The sequence below is a fragment of the Mrakia frigida genome (assembly GCF_051309035.1).
Source record: "Mrakia frigida strain ATCC 22029 unplaced genomic scaffold BDY24scaffold_4, whole genome shotgun sequence".
NCBI classification, from domain to species: Eukaryota; Fungi; Basidiomycota; class Tremellomycetes; order Cystofilobasidiales; family Mrakiaceae; genus Mrakia; species Mrakia frigida.
Window position 1 is genome coordinate 468,146 of NW_027481277.1, and position 16,645 is coordinate 484,790.

Genomic DNA, 16,645 nt, shown 5'->3' on the forward strand with positions numbered 1-16,645 from the left:
GCTCGATGTACCTAATTCCAGCAGCGACGAGCTTCTTCTCCCATCTAGGAACGAAGTTCGAGTTTCGAAGAAGAGAGGAAGGACAATTGGGAAGGAGAACTTCGAGCTCACACTTCTTTCCCTCCTCTCTGACCGTCACGCTCTCCCACGAGAAAACTTCGCGAGCGACTTTCTTTCGGTCTCTAGCTCGAGATGATAGACTCCTCTTCGTCTGCAAAACAGAAACTTTCGAATCGCTGCTCCCGATGCCCTCCCTCTACACAAACGGCTGGCCAACTGCTCCCCTCCCTTCCCTCCCCCTCTCGCCCTTCCCTCTCTCCCTCCTTCAGCCAACTTCAGCTCGCTTTGATCCCGCCGTTCTTTTAGTGGTCATCTACATATAGGGGCTTGTTTGGTGCTTAGCTTCGTTTCCAGGGGAAGAACAGGCAGGGGCCGATTCTCGGCTTCACTTTGATGAACGACGACCTTAGCTCGTCTTCCCCTTTCTCACTCACCAAACATCTCTCAACGACGCAAGAATCACCCGATCTGACCTCCCTACGTTGGCTCTGATCTGTAATCTCTCCTTTCGTACTCGCCAGGACCCTCCTCCTTCGTCCTTCGTCGTCGCGTCTCAGTCGACTTCTCCATCACCTTCCCTCCCTCCTCGCCTTCAACCCATGCGAGGACGTCTTATCTCGGAGAAGGACGGCAGCATGGGGATGGGCCATGCGAACCCTTCGTCTTTCTAGATTGAAATGCTGACAGGAAAAGGCTTCCTTCCTTCCATCCGACTTCGACTCTCTTTTCCCTTCCTGCTCGTTCTCTTCCCTCCTCCTTCCTCTCTTCCTCCAGATACCTTAAAGTGTAGCAAGCCCCCTACCCATATCCATACACTCCTTACCCAATACTCGTTACAATCAACAACCTACTCAACTCAAACCAATCGACATGCGATTCCTCTCTTCCCTCGTCGTCGTCGCCTTGACCCTCCTTGTCTCAGCCAAGGATCTGGTTCCTAGCGGTGGTCCTTCTGAGATCATTCCCGGGTCTTACATCGTTCAGCTCAAAGAAGGAGCTGTCCTCGGTCGACGATCCGATCTTGTCAGCTTCCCCAACCGTTCCTCTCTTTTTTGCTCGCGTGTGCTGACTCTCCCTCTCCTCTACGTCTCTCGCAGGGCTCTCACGCTCATTTCGAAGCTCACATGAAGCGAGAGAATCTCGCATCCAAGATTGGTACCAAGTTCGACTCTCCCGGAGTCTTCACGGGTGCCGTTCTCTCAAGCGTCTCTGAAGATGTGCGTCGTGAAGGTCTCTCTCGCGATCTTCTTTCTCACTGACCCCCTATTTCTCTCTCTTCTCATATACAGGAACTCGCCAAGGTGGTTGCCTCCGAAGAAGTCCTCGCCGTCTTCCCAAACCGTCTCGTCGCCGCTCCCACTCCCTTCTCGGGGGTCTCGCGATTCGGACCCCATGCCACCTGTGACAACCCTACGGACTCGTTGTGGGCAGCAAGTTCACTCTCCAGCTCAGCTTCTTCTCTTTCTAACTCTGGTCCTTTTCTGCTTAGCTCTACCCATCAAATGACTGGCGTCGACAAGGTGAGTTCGGACGCGTCGATCTTTTCTCATTCGCTCGCCTCGCTGACCACTACTTCTGTTTCGCAGCTTCACAAGAAGGGAATCTATGGAAGAGGTACTAAAGTTGCTGTCATCGACACCGGAATCGACTGGCATCACCCAGCGCTTGGGAACGGATGCTAGTGAGTGCTCGAACGAGGTCTCGACGCTCTCCTTCGAAACTGACGCGTCCTTCTCCTTTCCTTCTTCTTTCCTAAATTAAGTGGCCGTGGATGCAAGGTCGCCAAGGGATATGATTTCGTGAGAAGAGGATCATTCGTCTCTCCGACGAGTTTCGAGATCAACGACTGATGCGTTTTTCCTTCCCTTCCTCTTCCACTTTACTCTCCTTCGCTGACCACCTTAGGTCGGGGATGATTTCACTGGAACTGGTGCTCTCGTTCCCGATGAGGATCCGATGTTCGCAGCTTCTTTCAGCTTTCTTCTTCCGCTTCACCGTTGACTTCGACTGACCTCTCTTCCCTGTTTTTGGTTATCAGGGACTGCGCTGGTCACGGTACTCACGTCGCTGGAATCATCGGAGCCGATTCCAACCCTCTAAACTTCGTGGGTTGTTCTCGTCTTCTCGTCTCCGACGGAAGGAGCCAGAGCTGACTTCGACGCGTCTCTCCCTTCAAACGCTTCCTCTCTCCCAGACTGGAGTCGCTCCTCAAGCTACTCTTTTCGCACACAGGGTGTTCGGATGTGAGGGATCAACTCAGAGTTCCATCATCATCGAAGCTATGCTTCTTGCTCACAAGGACGTAAGTCGCTTCGAAGAGAGTTCGTATTTTGCGCCCCCGCTCACTCGCTTCTCCTTCTTTCGTTTTTCGAAGGGTGCCGATGTCATCTCGATCTCTATCGGAGGAGGTGCTGCTTGGACGGAGGATGCTGAGGCCGTTGTTGCAAGCCGACTGGTCGATGCTGGAGTCGTTATTGTGCGTCGAACTCGACTTGTTTTCGTCGATCGTCGCTCGAGGCTAACTCTCCTCGTTCCTTTCTCCCGTTTCAGAGCGTCTCTGGAGGAAACTCGGGAGATGCAGGTCTGTGGTACACTTCAGCTCCTCAGCTTGGGTTGGGAGTCATCGCTGTCTCTTCCGTCAACAAGTCAGTTTTCCCCGTCATCTCGTCCTCTTCTTCTCTCTTCTCTCTTTGCTTATTCTGACTCGTCTTATTCTTTCTCTCTTGCTTACAGCGTCATAACTCCCTCTAAAGGTGCCATCCTTTCTAGTGGAGAAGGCCCAATCTTCCTCAAGGGAGACATCGACTCGCCAGGAGTCGAGTTCCCAATCTTCGTCTCGTCTCTCGATACCTCCGTCGCCGGTGACGCTTGTGTCCCTTACCCAGCTGGTACGGATCTCACCGGAAGGTACGTTCAGCTCTCAGCAGGTACAGCAGCTCCTTCGTACGCAGTGTGATTCAATAATCGCCGTTTTGTTTTGTTCAGGGTCGCTCTTGTTCGAAGGGGAGGATGCACCTTCTCAGTGAAGGCGCAGAACGTTTTGGAGTGAGCTTCGCTCCTCGTTCCTTTCGTTTTGGATCGACTTTATCTCCTTGTTTCTTCCAAAGCGCGTCGAGCTGACCGGAACCAATGCAACCTTCGTTCGTTTCTCTCCAGCGCTAGAGCCGCGATCCTTCTTCTTTACAACGTTCGTCCCACTCGTGGCGAGAATATCTGGCATCCGCTGAATTTTCTCCTTCGCTCGTATAGAACGTCCCTGGAGAGACGGGTGCGCCTCCCTCTTCGCCTTTCTCTCTTTCCGTCCTCCGTCGCTGACTCGCCCTCCTTCTCTTCCTCCTCAGTCGGAGCCGACATCGGAACAGTTCCCATCCAGCATGCCATGATTACCGATGTTGATGGACTCGCTATCATCGCTGCCCTCGTCGCAAACCCTGCCGTTACGATCAGTCAGTTCAGATCAAGGATCCAGATCGACCTTCCGTCGCTGACCCGACTCCCTCGTTTTTCAGGCTTCCCCGACTTCTACTACAACTCACCCAACCTCAACACTGGAGGCCTCGTCTCCGACTTTACGTCTTACGGTCTCACTGCTGATTCCTAGTAAGTTCCACCAATTCTTCGGCCTTCGTTCAAACGACGCGTCTCGTTCTGACTGGCCTTCGTCCTTTCGTCTTCTCCCAGTGTGAAACCTCAAATTGGAGCTCCTGGGGGAGCCATTCTTGTGAGTAACATTTTTGGTTTGATGTTCTACGCTAGCATGTTTCTCAAACTCGACCTATCTCGTTCTGAGCTGACTCCTTCTCTTCGCGTCGTCGTTTGCAGTCCACTTACCCCGTCGCCAAAGGATCTTACGCGGTTTTAGATGGAACTTCCATGGCTGTAAGTTTACTGTTCTCTTGTGAAAGAGTGACGATTCGGACAGAGCTCAACAGTTCGACCCCTTCTTTTCCCTTCTTCAGGCCCCCTTCGTTTCCGGAGTTGTTTCCCTCTTCATCGCTACCAACGGACACGTCAATCCTCACACTATTCAAGCAATCCTTCAGAGCACTTCTCGACCCATCGCTACCTCGGTCGGAGGAACTGAACTCAATACCGTCGCTCAGCAGGGAGCCGGACTCGTCGACGCGTTCACCGCCGTCTTGGGAAGCAAAACTGTCATCACGCCTTCCGAGATTGCCCTCAATGATACCGAGCATGCTCTCACATCGGTTACCATCAAAATCTCCAACGCCGGATCGAAGTCGAAGACGTTTTCGCTCAGAAACATGCCCGCTCAGGCTGCCTTGACCTTCGGAGCCGTGAGTCGCGTCCCACCACCGTATACTCTTCTATTGGCCCTTGCTGATTGCATGTTCTCCTCTCGTTTTGCTCCCCCAGAACGGACACCAGGTCAACCGAGACGTTCCCCTTCTTTCCGGAGCCGCGTCCATCGCGTTCTCCTCGACCTCCGTCAAGGTTTCCGGAAGAGGATCCGCCAAAGTCGTTCTCACCTTCACCCCTCCCACCAGCCTTGATCCTTCCACCGTTCCTGTCTACTCCGTGAGCTGCTTTCGCTTCTCTTTTAACGTTTGAAAACTCACTCTTATGACCTTTCTCCCTCCCGTTCTTTCCAGGGATACGTCGTCGTGGAGTCTACCGACGAGCGATACGTAGTCCCTTACGCTGGTACAGCTGCCAATCTGAGGACCGACTATCCCATCATCGACAAGTGAGTCGGTTCAAGACGTAGCCCGAACGAAACGATCGAAAACTGATCAGCCTGGCGACTCTTTCTCTTCCAGCGTTGACTCTCCTTCTCTCGTTACCGGAGCTGGATCTTTCATCTCTGCTCCTCAAAACCTCAGCTTCATTGGAGGCGCTGAGCAGCTTTCGATCTACTACGTGTGAGTAGTCGCGTCTGGATTCACCTCGGGAAGGGCTCTCGTCTGACGCGTCTTGCTTTCTCTTCTTCCCTTGCTTTCTCTTCAGCCTTCTCGGCTCATCTCGCGAAGTCCTCATCGACCTGGTCCCAGCCAATACTACCTTCACTCCTACCATCGCAAAGAGACACTTCACCGAGAAGAAGATGCACAGAATCAGTCAAAGGCGAAACTCTGTCGTCCCGACTCTCGTCGGGCACCTCTCGAGCGTGAGTCTTCGTCCTCTCTTCGATTATCCAGCTTCTCTGACAGCACTTGTTGCCTCTGCAGGAGGAATATGCTTACCGAAACGATCCTCTCGGAACAACCAACAACTGTAAGCCGGTTCGCACGATCTTTTCCTCCCTCTCTCTCCTCTGATCATCGCTTCCTTCGTCTTGTCCTTCCCTCTCCCCCAGACAACTACTTCTCGATCTCGAACGCCGAAACTGGTTTTTTCTTCAGCAACGGAACCAAAGTCCCGAACGGGTCCTACAAGGTTCTACTCAGGGGTCTTCGATTCTACGCCAACGACGAATACGGTGAGTCGCCCTCTCGTTCTTCTTTCTTCAACCCAACACTGATCCGCTTCCTTCCTCCTTTCCCCTATCAGACTCTTGGCTTTCGCCCGTCATCACCGTCAACCAAGCTTAGATCGTTCTTTCTTGCTCCTGCTGGACGCGCTTCGTCGCCTCGTCTCTTTCTCTCCGCTGGGATAGCTCGTTGGTTTCTTCGTTCATCTCGTAGCGTAGCTTCCCGCCTTTCATTTGTAACCGATCTACTTAAGTAACTCTTTCATTGATCTGGGACGATCCCAGATGGAACGAAGACAAGCTGGGGAAGGGTGCGAGACCGTCCAACCGCAGACGCGTCGAAGAATGAACAATCAGGACTGAGAGCCTGCTAACTTACCCTACAGAGTCTACAGATCAAATGAGAGGTGTAACTTTGATTCAGAACAGCTCGTGAGACTAGTAGAGGCGAAAAATGTATCTCGGGTAAGGATTTGGACGCATGCGAGGACGGTCCTCGTCTCGACCGACTCTGACTTCACCCCTTGAAATCTATTGATAGGGAGCTTACCGTCACCGGAGACTTGTTCGTACCCAAATAATAGGCAGTAAAACACATAGGCGTAATTCCAGATTAGGCATAGCTGTACTGTAGCGCCCGCAAAAACAGGGGTGATTCCAAGCGACGCGTTCCGTCTTTCCCTCGTCTCGAAATCCAGCTTCGTTCCTTTGTATCTCTCCGTCTCTTCGGCGTTGAAGGTTCAATCTGGTATATAGAGGACCTTCTGTATCCATTCCTTTCAGCATATCCAAGTTCTCCCATCCTTTCTCGAGTTTTTCCCGCCGTCCGTCTTCGCTCAACACGTCCGTCCAACCCCTATGACAATGGCTCAACAAGACAGCATAGCACCAAGAACGAGTCTCATCAGACCTATTGAAACGGTCTCTCAGTAAATATTAGAGCCGTGAGGTCGAAGTCGAAGCTCAAAAGGTAAAGAAGGGCGCGACGCGACGTAGCGTGTTTTCGCTGAGACCTTGTGCTTTCGCTGGTCCCGGAAGAGGCAAGCAGGTTAAACGTACTGCTGATGCTCGAGCAGGCGGATGAGTTTGCGAAAGGGATGGCTGGGGCGGCGGCAGGAGGAGTGGCGAGGATGTATGCTTCGACGCAGATTTAAGGGGGGCCAGGGGGTTCGCTTTCCGCCCGCAACTCTTCTTTCGCTGCTTACAAGTTGCCAAACGACGTGATAGAAAAGAGAGATACGGAGAGAAACAGCTACTAGATAGCGACCAAGAACACCGGAACGAGGATCGAAAAGGGAAAAGAAAGCAACGAAAACAACAACTCCCGACCTCCTCAATCCTCCTCAGACGACGCCGAGTCCTGATCCTGATCCTGATCCTGATCCTCCTCTTCCCTCAACTTCGAGGGACCAACACCGGCTCCAGCACCTCCTCCTCCCGCTCCGAACTTGAGCATAACCTTCCTCGGCTCTCCATCGGTGACGGACGCAGAAGCAGGCGTCGAAGTTCCGGTTCCGACAGCACTGGGAACGGCGCTGAATCCCACGACGCTGCTTCCTCCTCCTGGGGTCGAATCGGCTCCTGGAAGTCCCGATCCAGCGATGTGCGAAGCCCAGAGGACCGGAAGGTTCTGCTCGAGGACGTTGGCGTCTTGGTAGACCCAGGATCCTGCCTCGTTGAAGATCTGATGAAAGGAGACGGACGTCAGCACGAGAGACAGAAAGAGGCCTCGAGGGAGAGTGATAGGAGATTGGGACTCACTCGAGCGTTGGTGAAGATGAGTTGCTATCAAGAGGAAAAGAAGACGGCGTCAGCTACCGAAGAAGAAGAGGGAGGAGCAGAGCGAGGGAGACTCACGAAATCCGAGTAAGCGTGATTGACGTCCTTGTACTGGTTCTTCTGGATCTTGTTCCTGATAGCGTTAAACCAGATAGGCTTCTTGACCATGAGATGGTAGGAGGGATACTCCTAAAAGGCATAGGAAGGAAACGACGAAGGTCAGGTCGACTGAAAGACGAAGGCTCGAGGACAAGAGGAGAACTCGCCTTCTTCGAAACAGTCGTCATGAAAGCGGCAGCGTGAGGTTGGTCCATGGTAACGTTGTGAAGACCGATGAGCCCATCGAAGACAGCCATGAGAGCGGACTAGATAGAAGGACGGCGGGGAAGGGAGGAGAGAATCAAAATCAGCGAAGGAAGGAAAGGAAGGGAGGACGCGACGAGTTCAGAACGCACCTTCATGTGCTGCTTGTCGTATCCTCCGGCGGCGACCTTGCGACGTTTCTGCTGGAAAAAGACGGTGTCAGTTCCATGTCCGAAGCAAGGAAGGGTGGAGAGGTGTCGAACTCACTGAGTCTCGAGCATCGTCGTCGTCGTCTGCGACGGAGGGAGTAACGGAAGCTGAAGGACGTCCTCGCTTCCTGTTCCCGACCGAGTCGTCGTCCTCGTCGTCGTCGACGATCTTCTTTGGTCGTCCTCGCTTGGGGGCACCCTTGACACCTCGAGCCTGCTTCTTGGAGACGTAGGGGTCGTCCGATTCGTCGTCCTCGTCGGCGGCAGCTGCCTCGTCTTCCGAGGACTGAACCTGAGACGACTTGTTGGACTTCCGTGTTGCTCGTTGACGTTTCCTCTCGGCAGCTTCCTCCTCGTTCTGATCCTCGTCGTTCTCGAGTTGCTGTTGAAGAGAAAAGAGACGACGATCAGGGAACGAAAGAGAAGAACGGATCAAAAGAGGCGCGACGACTCACGTTCAAGAACTGCTCCTCCGTCAACCCATCGTCGTAAATGACAGCAGCCTTGACTCGCTGACCTCGACCCTCGTCCTCCTCCTTCTCGGTAGAAACGATCACGACGTCTCGTCTGTTGAGGAGAAAAAAACGAGAGGAAAAGTAAGGACGCGTTTCGATGACGGACGGACGAAGTCGCAGAAGACACCTCGACTCACCGGTAGACCTCGGGAACCTCCTCGTCTGTCATGAGTCGCTCAGGATGAGGGCCAGTTCCTCCTTGGGCCTTCCATAGAGCTTTGGCGTCCTTCTCTCGTTGAATATCCATCGCCTGGAAGATCGGCATCTCGTGGTCTCCTCGAGCGAGCAGCTCGTTGATCTCCTCGTCTCCCATCTCTCCGTTGTCGTCCTCGTCTCCTTCCTCGACCTCGGCTTCGAGAAGAGATCGCTGTGAAAGGCAAGGGGCAACAAGGACAAGGTCAGCGTCGAGATCCGACGAAGAGGTCGAAACGAGAGCGAAAGTCGAGAGAAGGGAAAGTAAGACGAACGAGAAGAGCTTCTTGCTCGGCAGCAGAAGACTGGTAGAAAAGGAGGATGTTCGGGTCAGTTTGGCTTCGAACGAAAAGGAGAAATGGACAGAGAGACGACCCGATCTCACCTTGTTGTCGAACTTTCCGGCTTGGATGACCTTCCCGTCGATGGCGAGCTTTCCCTGAGCAGTAGCGAGGATATCCTCCTCGATCGACTTATTCGTGACGAGCCTGAAAATCTTGACTACTTTCTTCTGACCGATTCGATGAGCTCTGGAGGTCGAGGAAAGGGAGGAAGCTCGTCAGCCAACTGCGTCTCGTCCTCAATTGCTTCTCGTCCAGACACGATGAGAAGAAGCAAGAGGAAGAAGACGAACCGATCCTGGGCTTGAAGATCAGCGTGAGGGTTCCAATCGGAGTCGTAGCTGCGTAAGAAAACGAGGAAAAAGAAGAAGAAAGAAAGGATGGCGACGCGTCAGTTCCTTCGTTCTGTTCTCGAGTTCGGATTCGAAGCGATGCGAGATTTGAGACTCACATGATGACGGTGTCTGCAGTCTGCAAGTTGAGACCGAGACCTCCAGCCCGAGTGGAAAGGATGAAGATCTTGTAGGGAGAGTCGGGAGCGTTGAACTTGGTGATGAGATCCGTTCGGTCGTCCGCCTTTGTGGATCCGTCCAGTCGAAGGAGGCAGTCTCCATAACCTCGGTAGATGAGGTAGTCCTCGAAGATGTGCATGATGTTGACCATTTGAAAGAACATGAGGACCTGAGAGCAGAGAAGGCGAGGAAGGGAGAGAGAGGGAGGGTCAGTCGTGAGTTCGAGCTGCTCGAGGCTGCGAGTCGAAGCGAAGCTCGGAGACGACACTCACTCGATGATCGGTGGCAAAAAGCTTAGGAAGAATCCTGTCGAGAAGCTCGAACTTTCCTGAACTCCTCCAGAGTCGATCGTCGGAGACCTTGAGCGGGTTGACCTGAGCCTCGATAGCCTCGATAACGAAGGGGTGATTGCAGATCTTCCTGAGCTGCATGACGGTGTTGTTGAGACCCTTGACGATGTTGCTCTTTCTGCAAAGCGAGAAGAAGGTGAAGGTGAAGAGGAAGACGCGAGTCAGCGATGGGAGGTGAGTCGTTGGACCGCGTCGAGACCGAGACTCACCCAGTCTTGTCGAGACCTTCGCTCTGAAGGAAACCGTGCTTCCTGTAAGTGGTGTAGATCCTCTGCTGGAGAGCGCTCATCTTGCACTTGATGACCTTCTCGACCTTGTCCGGGAGTTCCGATTCGACGTCCTTCTTGAGTCGTCGAAGGAGGAAAGGTCGAAGCACCTTGTGAAGACGACGGATGATGAGAAGCTGCTCCTCCTCGTTGATTCCCATCTTGTCGGACGCTCCCGAGTTGGCGAACGGTGTGTTGAACCACTCATCGAAGGACTTGACCGAGTTGAAGATCTTGGGAAGGACGAAGTTGAGCAGAGCCCAAAGCTCGGGAAGGTTGTTCTGTGAGAGGAGACGAGGAGACGGGTAAGTCTCCAGAAGCTTGGACTGGTCGAGTGATAGAGAGCAAGCTAAACTCACCTGGAGAGGAGTTCCAGTCAGAATGAGACGGTATCGAGCGGTGTAGTAGAGGGAGAGAGTCTGGGAGAGCTTCGACTCGGCGTTCTTCATTCGATGTCCCTCGTCTGTTTACGGACGTAGAGTCAGCCAGCTATCGAATCGATGAGGAAGACAGATAATCGACTTACCAATAATCATATGCACCCACTTGATCTTCCCGAGAAGAGCCTTCTCACGAATGATGTACTCGAACGTCGTGATGAGGACCTGGAAGTTTCCTGACTTGATCTTGACGGCAGCGTCTCGACGAGCTTGAGGAGTTCCCTGCGAGAGTGAAGAGAAGAAAGAAGAGAGTGAGTAACGAAGTCGAAGAGAAGGAAGGGGGAAAGGTCGAGGTTTGGTCGAGGGAAGGGGAAGGGAAAGGGGAAGAAAGGGACGTCGGACGTACCTTGTAGATGACCGTCGAAACGGAAGGAGCCCACTTCTCGAACTCGAGCGTCCAGTTGGTGATCGTAGAAAGGGGAACGATGACGAGGTAGGGTCCGTGCTGCTTCTTGGACTCGATGAGGAAGGTGATGAGGGAGAGGGTTTGAATCGTCTTTCCCAGACCCTGCGAGAGCGAGACGAGCAAGAAGGAGAGACCGTCAGCTTCTGACGAGCAAAGGAACGGAAGTGAAGAGAGGAAGCTTTACCATCTCTGTAGGAAGGGAAGAGCGGAGGAAGGAAACGTCAGTTCGACGCGTTCGACGAGAGAGAAGGGAGGAGACGCGAAGAACGAACCGTCGGCCAAGATACCGTTCAACCTGTTGTTGTACAAGCTGACCATCCACTGGAGACCCTTGAGCTGGTACTCCTTCAACGTTCCTCCGACGAGGATGCTGGGTTGCTTGGTGATCTTCTCGGTGATTCGATGCGAGACGGCGTAGTAGGAGACCTTGTTCGGATCCTCCCCTGGTTCGGCTTCCTCCTTCTTGCCTCCGAACATCGTCTCGTCGGCTTCTCCCTTCTCGGTTTCGAAAGGTACGGCGTGATGATCTCGGTGGACATCGTCGTTCTGCTGAGCTACGACGGCTTGAGCGAGGGAGTCGAGGTACGAGTCGGTCTGACGAATGAGGTGGGTGATTCGAGTGTCCTTCGCAGTGTCGATGAGCTTGAGATAGGCCTCCTCGTCGTCGTTCTTGAGGGCTCGGAGACGCTCTTTGGAGATCCTCTCTACTCGCTTCTGCTCCTCCTTCTCGGTCGTCGAGTGGAAGCTGAGGACCATCTTGCCCATCTTCTTCTGCCTCTCGTTGGCGGCCGATCCCGCTCGAAGGAGTTCCTTGCCGTGGTTGCAGATCATGGAGACGTAGTCGAGCTGCTTCTGCTTGACCTTCTTGTCCCTCTCGGCTCGTTGCTTCCTCTCGAGGGCCTCCGTCTGACGAGCGTCTCGGATGGCGATCTTCTTGGTTCGACGGAACTGATTTCGATCCGTGGACAGCGACGACGACGAGTTGAGCGACCGAACGAGATCCTCCCTGAACTGTTTCTGCTTCTCGAGGAGTCCGAGAGCCTTGAGTTCGATGAGAGCTCGGATCCGGGCCTTAGCGTTGGGATCCTCGGACTGGATGAGACCGTTGACGGGTTCGGGTCCTGCTCCTTGACCGAGCGTCGAAGGGAGTTGTTCGAGTTCCTCGATCCTCCACTTGATCCTCGTCTCGACGAATCGGTTCCGTTCCTCGAGGAGAGCGTAGGGGTCCATTCCGGTCGGCATGAGGGAGGGGACGAGGAGCTTCTGCTGCTTGGAGGCGGTGAAGGGAACGACGGGAGCGGGTCGCTTGAGGAGGGTGAGAGGATGGGTGTAGGAGTTGTAGGGGTGGATTCCAGACTCCTTGTCGTTCTCCATAGCGTAAGGGAGAGGTCCTTCGGGTTCCTTGTCCTCGGTCGAAGGTCCAGCTGTCGATTCGGTCTTGAGGTCTCCGTTGGCGGCGACTCCGTTCGTCGACGACTCTGCTGCTCCTCCCTCCGCTACGGCTGCCTTCTCCCTAGACTCAGCTGCTCCAGCCACATCGACAGCTGCCTCTGCGAGCTTCTTTTCCAAGCCTTCGCTGAGGTTGTTGTTGGTCGCCTCTCCAGGAGCGTCGGACGAGGTCGAGGTCTCCTTGTCGAGTCCGAAGAGGGTCGCCGCGGTTTGGAGGTGAGCAGGGAGAGGGAGGTTTCGGTTGAGGAGTTTCCAAGAGTGGATCTGGGTTCGGAGTTGAGCGATCTGGTCTGGACTGAGGGAAGGGATCTGTTGACCGGAGGAGTTGGAAAGGGAGGAAGGGTTGGTGGGAGGTGTTGGGACGGATCCGTTGGCGGCACCTTGGTTCGATTTCCGCTGCTGATTTTGGAGGAAGACGAGTTTGCTGGTGGAAGAAGAAAGAAGAGGAGGATTCCGCAGTCAGTATACATAGAGAGAGATCGAGCTTCTGAACCAGGTTCGCTGCTCTCGGAAAGCAACGAAAGAAGGAGGAGCCGGAGGAGGAGGAAGGAGAACGAAGGAGGGAAAGACTCACTTCCACTCTTGAGCTTTTCCAAACATCTTGACGACGTTCATGAGGGAAGCTGCTTCCTGGGAGTTGTGCTCGTTCAAGTTCTGAGCTCGAAGGGATTGAATTCGCTGGATGGCATCCATAGAAGAGGGTAGGAGGAGGAGGAGAAGGAGGAGGAGAGGTCAGCTCACTCGAACGGGACGTGTGGGTTCCTTCGCTCCTTCTTTCGCTTCCAATCCTGCTGCAGAGTAGTAATAGAAACTCACGCCTACGATGGACTTGAACTTGTCCTTTGTCATGCTCTGAGCCATCTCTAGATTCAAGCCCATGGGTAGGGGAGGAAGGTTGGGTTGACCGAGATTGTTGAAGATGCTTTGGGATCCCGACCCTTGCTGCTGTTGCTGTTGTTGCTGTTGCTGCTGCTGCTGAAGGTAGAGCTGCTGCTGCTGCTGTTGAGAGGGATCGAAGTTGTTGTAGGGATTCGATTGGGGAGGTTGGGAGGAAGAGGAGGAGGAGGATGGAGGGTTGAAAGCGTTAGGATCCATGGTTGGAAGGAGGGAAGGAGGACGAGCCCTCTCTAGGGAGTTGAAGGAAGGAGGGGAGTCGAGAAGCGTTGGTTTCTATACGGAAAAAGGGTCGAGGAGGGGGAGAGGGACTTCTAGAGGGGAAGGAGAAAGGGAAAAAGGAAGTCGCGTCGGAGTGGATGGAAGGGAAGGAGGAACTCGAGCTCGCTTGAAAGAGGAGAAAGGGCAGGCGTCGACAAAGAGGCGGGACCAAAGTTGAGTATTTTTTCTTTCGTGGATTTTCAAGGTCGCAAGGCGTCATACTAGAACGTAGGTCTCCTCAGTCGCAAATGTTCACAGCGCGTGAAAAATGTCAGGGAAAGAGGAGGACGAGCATGAGAGCCGGAAAGGATGCGGGAGCTCGACGCTCACACCGCCCTTCCTCCCTTCTCTCTCTCCTCCCCTCAAAAGATTTTTTCGCGTGCAGCAGCACAGTAATCTTATATGCTACCTCAAAGCCTCTTCTATCTAGAAACAAGCATCGGGATCAAGAGCGGCGTGGCCGTCGATCAGCCCGTCGTTTCTTTCTTCGCTCTTCGTTCTCTCTTCCCTTCCCCTGACTCCTGTCGCTCTTTTTCACGCAGCGTACAGGTACGTGCGATCCCTTAACTTTGAAGGAAATCAGCAAAAGTGTCAGAAGAGGGGAAGACCCTGGACGGCGAGCCGAAAGATCGAACTTTCCATCGATGGAAACGAGACGCGTCGTGCTCGTGCTCGTCTGGTTCTCGCTCCGCTTCTCCTCGAATCTTATTGCATGTAGTTCAGTAGTGCACATCAGCTCAGCTGATACCCGCATCTATCGATTGCTTCTGCCTTTCCTTTCTGCTTCTGGCTCGTTTCCAGCCCTCGCTCTCCCTCTGCTCTCTCTCCCCTTTTGCCCTCTTCCTGTCTCTCGCTCGTTCGCTCAATCTCTAGAGTTTGAGAGTTGAAAAGAAAATTGTTATACAACCCGAAGACGTACGAATCGTAGAACGACCTTGCTTATGCGAGATCGAACAGAAAACGAAACCACGAAAACGCGACGGATCCCCTCCCCTCTCCTCGACCCAAAACGAACCGGACGAGCGAGTCTACCCAAAGAGACCGAGAACTAAAGACTGAGATGAAAGACCTTCACAAGATGAGCTTAGAAGATGATCTTGGAGTCCTGCAGAGGCGAGAAAACAAGGAAGGAAGGGACGAAAGGTTCAGCTCGAAGCTCGACGAAGGGAGCTCGTCCTTCGGTCGACAAACCCAAACGTGGGACTAATCACTCACCAGCTCTCCAACCTCCTTAACAAGCTCGTCCCATCCCTCCTTCCAATCCTTGCCCTCCTCCTTCTCGGCGGGCTTTCCGTCGACGGGTGCCTTGCGCTTTCGAGCGGCCTCGCAGATGAGAACGCACGAGGTAGCTCGCTTGGTTCCGGAAGCCTGTCCGAGCTCCTCCCTGCACACGCAAAAACGAACCGAGGAGAGAGAAAGGGTCAGGACGGAATTTGAGGAAGGGAGGAAAGAAGAAGAAGACGTGAGGACGGGCAGAGGTTGGGCTGAAATGCGAGATGGGAGGGGGAAAGCGGAGACGCGTGTAAGAAGGTCGACTCACTTGGCAAGGATCCAAACGTAAGGAACGGCGGACTCCTCAGCGAGGACGGGGAGATGGGAGAGGATGTCGATGGGGGTGATGTTGGAGGCGAGGAGAAGCAGTCCCTTCTCTCCTTTACGGAGGGCCTTGACGACCTCCTTGACTCCTCGCTTGAGCTGACGAGCCTTGGAAGCTGGAGGGTTGGTGAACGAGTGGAGGCGAGGTGAGAGGGTAGGGTAGGGTAGGTAGAGTAGGTCGAAGAGGGGGAGGATGGGGAGGGAGAAGGAAGGAGAGAAGAGTCAGTTTGAGATTTCATTCGAGCTCGAGAAGGTTGGGTCTGGTTGAGCTCTTCCTTCCCCACGCACGCCCCCAAACTCTACACGTCGCACTACCAGCCTATGCCCAACCACCATATATCCTCAGGCGCCCAGCCATCTCGAACCCAACGAGCGAAGAAGGAAACGGAAGAGGAAGCGAAGGGGGAAAAGAAGCGAGAGCTCACCCTTCTTGACGGTCTTGAACAACTTCTTGGAGAGCTTCTTCCCAGCGAGAGGAGCAGCGATGGGAGCGATGGCCTCGAGGGGAACGTGGAACTCGTCCTTCTTTTCCTTCTTGTCCTCCTTCTCCTCAGCAGCGACCTCGGCGACAACAGCAGAAGCGTCCGCCATCGAGACGTCTCCAGCCTCCTCAGCGACCTTGGACTTCTTCTCCTTCTTGGACTTCTTGGGAGTGGGCTGTACAGGGAAACAAGCAGGAGTTGCAGAGAAGAGTAAGGTTAGTCGCTATACTTTAAAGACGAGTCTAGGAGGCCAGGACGGCTTCGTTCTCGTCGGATTGAGTTTCGATGAAGGGAGGGAAGGAAGGACGAGAAGAACGAACCTCCTCGACGGCAGCGGCCTCCTCTCCAGCGACTATCGACTTCCTCTTCTTCTTGGTCTTCTTATCGTCTTCGGCGGACATAGTAGGAGAGGGTGTAAGGGAAGGGGGAGGGGAGGGGGAGAAGGGAAGGAAGGCTTTGGTGGTCGTTGAAGTTGACCTTTGAGAGGAAAGGTTTCAACTCTCTAAGAAAAAAAAGAACGCAGTCATGCTGAGATCCCGCTTTTTCTACTAAGGGCTCGAAAGCGTGAACCTCAGAGGGCTCAGGGAAACACTCGAAGACGTCGTCAAAAAAAATGATCTCAAAAAACTGAAGCGGGACGAAGGGAGAGAGGTGTCTTTCCTCTCCTCAAGTTGGTTTGGCTCCTTCTTTCCTCCCCACCCACCATGATCCCCAAACTTCCTCCCTTCCCTCGGATGCCCTCTATACCACCCCTCAGTCAACCTTCTACCAGATCTAAACTCCTCGATGAAGATTTCGTCAACGAATCGTGAGCCTCTCGTCTCCTTCCCTCTTTCGCCCGCCCTCCCTCCTCTCGAGCTCATCAATCTCCTTCCTTCCGATTCCTCTCTCTCTCTCTCTCCTCCGTACAGTCACATTCTCGCCTTCGCTAAAGCTTTAGCCGCACCAGATCTTTCAGCAGAATCCTCCCATATCACTTCACCCACGACGGAGATGGCTCCGATACTAGGAGGAGAGTCAGAAGGAGGAGGAGGGAACGAGAACGAGCCGGTTGAGAAGCTCAGAGCCGTGTCGGATTTCGCTCCTATACATACGAGGGTCAAGAGGTTAGTACCTTTATCATCTCTAGATGGGATAGAAGCGGAGGTTGAGAGGTTGG

The 16,645-nt window shown here is 53.8% G+C and overlaps 3 protein-coding genes across 3 annotated transcripts; 1 reads left to right on the forward strand and 2 right to left on the reverse strand.

Moving 5' to 3' along the window:
* Positions 1–930: 930 nt before the first annotated feature.
* Positions 931–5,612, forward strand: BDY24DRAFT_438570 (peptidase S8/S53 domain-containing protein; the record flags this gene model as incomplete). The annotated part of the gene is made up of 27 exons (XM_076644373.1): positions 931–1,083; positions 1,158–1,277; positions 1,350–1,483; positions 1,550–1,580; positions 1,647–1,741; positions 1,823–1,859; positions 1,966–2,018; positions 2,099–2,165; positions 2,255–2,362; positions 2,435–2,536; positions 2,611–2,705; positions 2,794–2,967; positions 3,046–3,105; positions 3,217–3,247; positions 3,310–3,328; positions 3,402–3,506; positions 3,570–3,660; positions 3,742–3,781; positions 3,883–3,939; positions 4,020–4,358; positions 4,438–4,599; positions 4,674–4,768; positions 4,842–4,943; positions 5,029–5,188; positions 5,250–5,295; positions 5,378–5,500; positions 5,572–5,612. The coding sequence occupies 27 exons, from the start codon at positions 931–933 to the stop codon at positions 5,610–5,612; spliced, it is 2,640 nt and encodes an 879-aa protein (XP_076499905.1).
* Positions 5,613–6,698: 1,086 nt separating this feature from the next.
* Positions 6,699–13,525, reverse strand: BDY24DRAFT_378125 (SNF2 family N-terminal domain-containing protein). Its single transcript, XM_076638875.1, has 21 exons — positions 13,070–13,525; positions 12,828–12,931; positions 11,077–12,677; positions 10,989–10,993; positions 10,745–10,906; positions 10,485–10,620; positions 10,318–10,421; positions 9,902–10,239; positions 9,615–9,810; positions 9,282–9,511; positions 9,124–9,171; positions 8,875–9,019; positions 8,765–8,794; positions 8,435–8,664; positions 8,238–8,349; positions 7,841–8,164; positions 7,726–7,773; positions 7,537–7,635; positions 7,349–7,459; positions 7,253–7,276; positions 6,699–7,175 (listed from the first exon to the last, which is right to left on the reverse strand). Exons 1-21 carry the CDS (start codon positions 13,346–13,348, stop codon positions 6,825–6,827), a joined length of 4,677 nt encoding a protein of 1,558 aa, XP_076499906.1. The 5' UTR covers positions 13,349–13,525; the 3' UTR covers positions 6,699–6,824.
* A 758-nt stretch (positions 13,526–14,283) lies between these two features.
* On the reverse strand, positions 14,284–15,954 carry NHP2 (snoRNA-binding protein NHP2). The gene is made up of 5 exons (XM_076638876.1): positions 15,807–15,954; positions 15,430–15,661; positions 14,949–15,120; positions 14,624–14,792; positions 14,284–14,513 (listed from the first exon to the last, which is right to left on the reverse strand). Exons 1-5 carry the CDS (start codon positions 15,885–15,887, stop codon positions 14,493–14,495), a joined length of 675 nt encoding a protein of 224 aa, XP_076499907.1. The 5' UTR covers positions 15,888–15,954; the 3' UTR covers positions 14,284–14,492.
* Between the last annotated feature and the right edge of the window lie 691 nt (positions 15,955–16,645).

Coding starts and splice junctions, on each gene's coding strand:
- BDY24DRAFT_378125 (XM_076638875.1), bottom strand. CDS start 13,348: ATGGATCCTAACGCTTTCAACCCTCCATCCTCCTCCTCCTCTTCCTCC. Junction 7,774..7,840: donor ACGACGATGCTCGAGACTCA/GTGAGTTCGACA, acceptor TTTTTCCAGCAG/AAACGTCGCAAGGTCGCCGC. Junction 7,176..7,252: donor TCATCTTCACCAACGCTCGA/GTGAGTCCCAAT, acceptor TCCTTTCATCAG/ATCTTCAACGAGGCAGGATC.
- NHP2 (XM_076638876.1), bottom strand. CDS start 15,887: ATGTCCGCCGAAGACGATAAGAAGACCAAGAAGAAGAGGAAGTCGATA. Junction 14,793..14,948: donor TACGTTTGGATCCTTGCCAA/GTGAGTCGACCT, acceptor TTGCGTGTGCAG/GGAGGAGCTCGGACAGGCTT. Junction 14,514..14,623: donor TTAAGGAGGTTGGAGAGCTG/GTGAGTGATTAG, acceptor TCGCCTCTGCAG/GACTCCAAGATCATCTTCTA.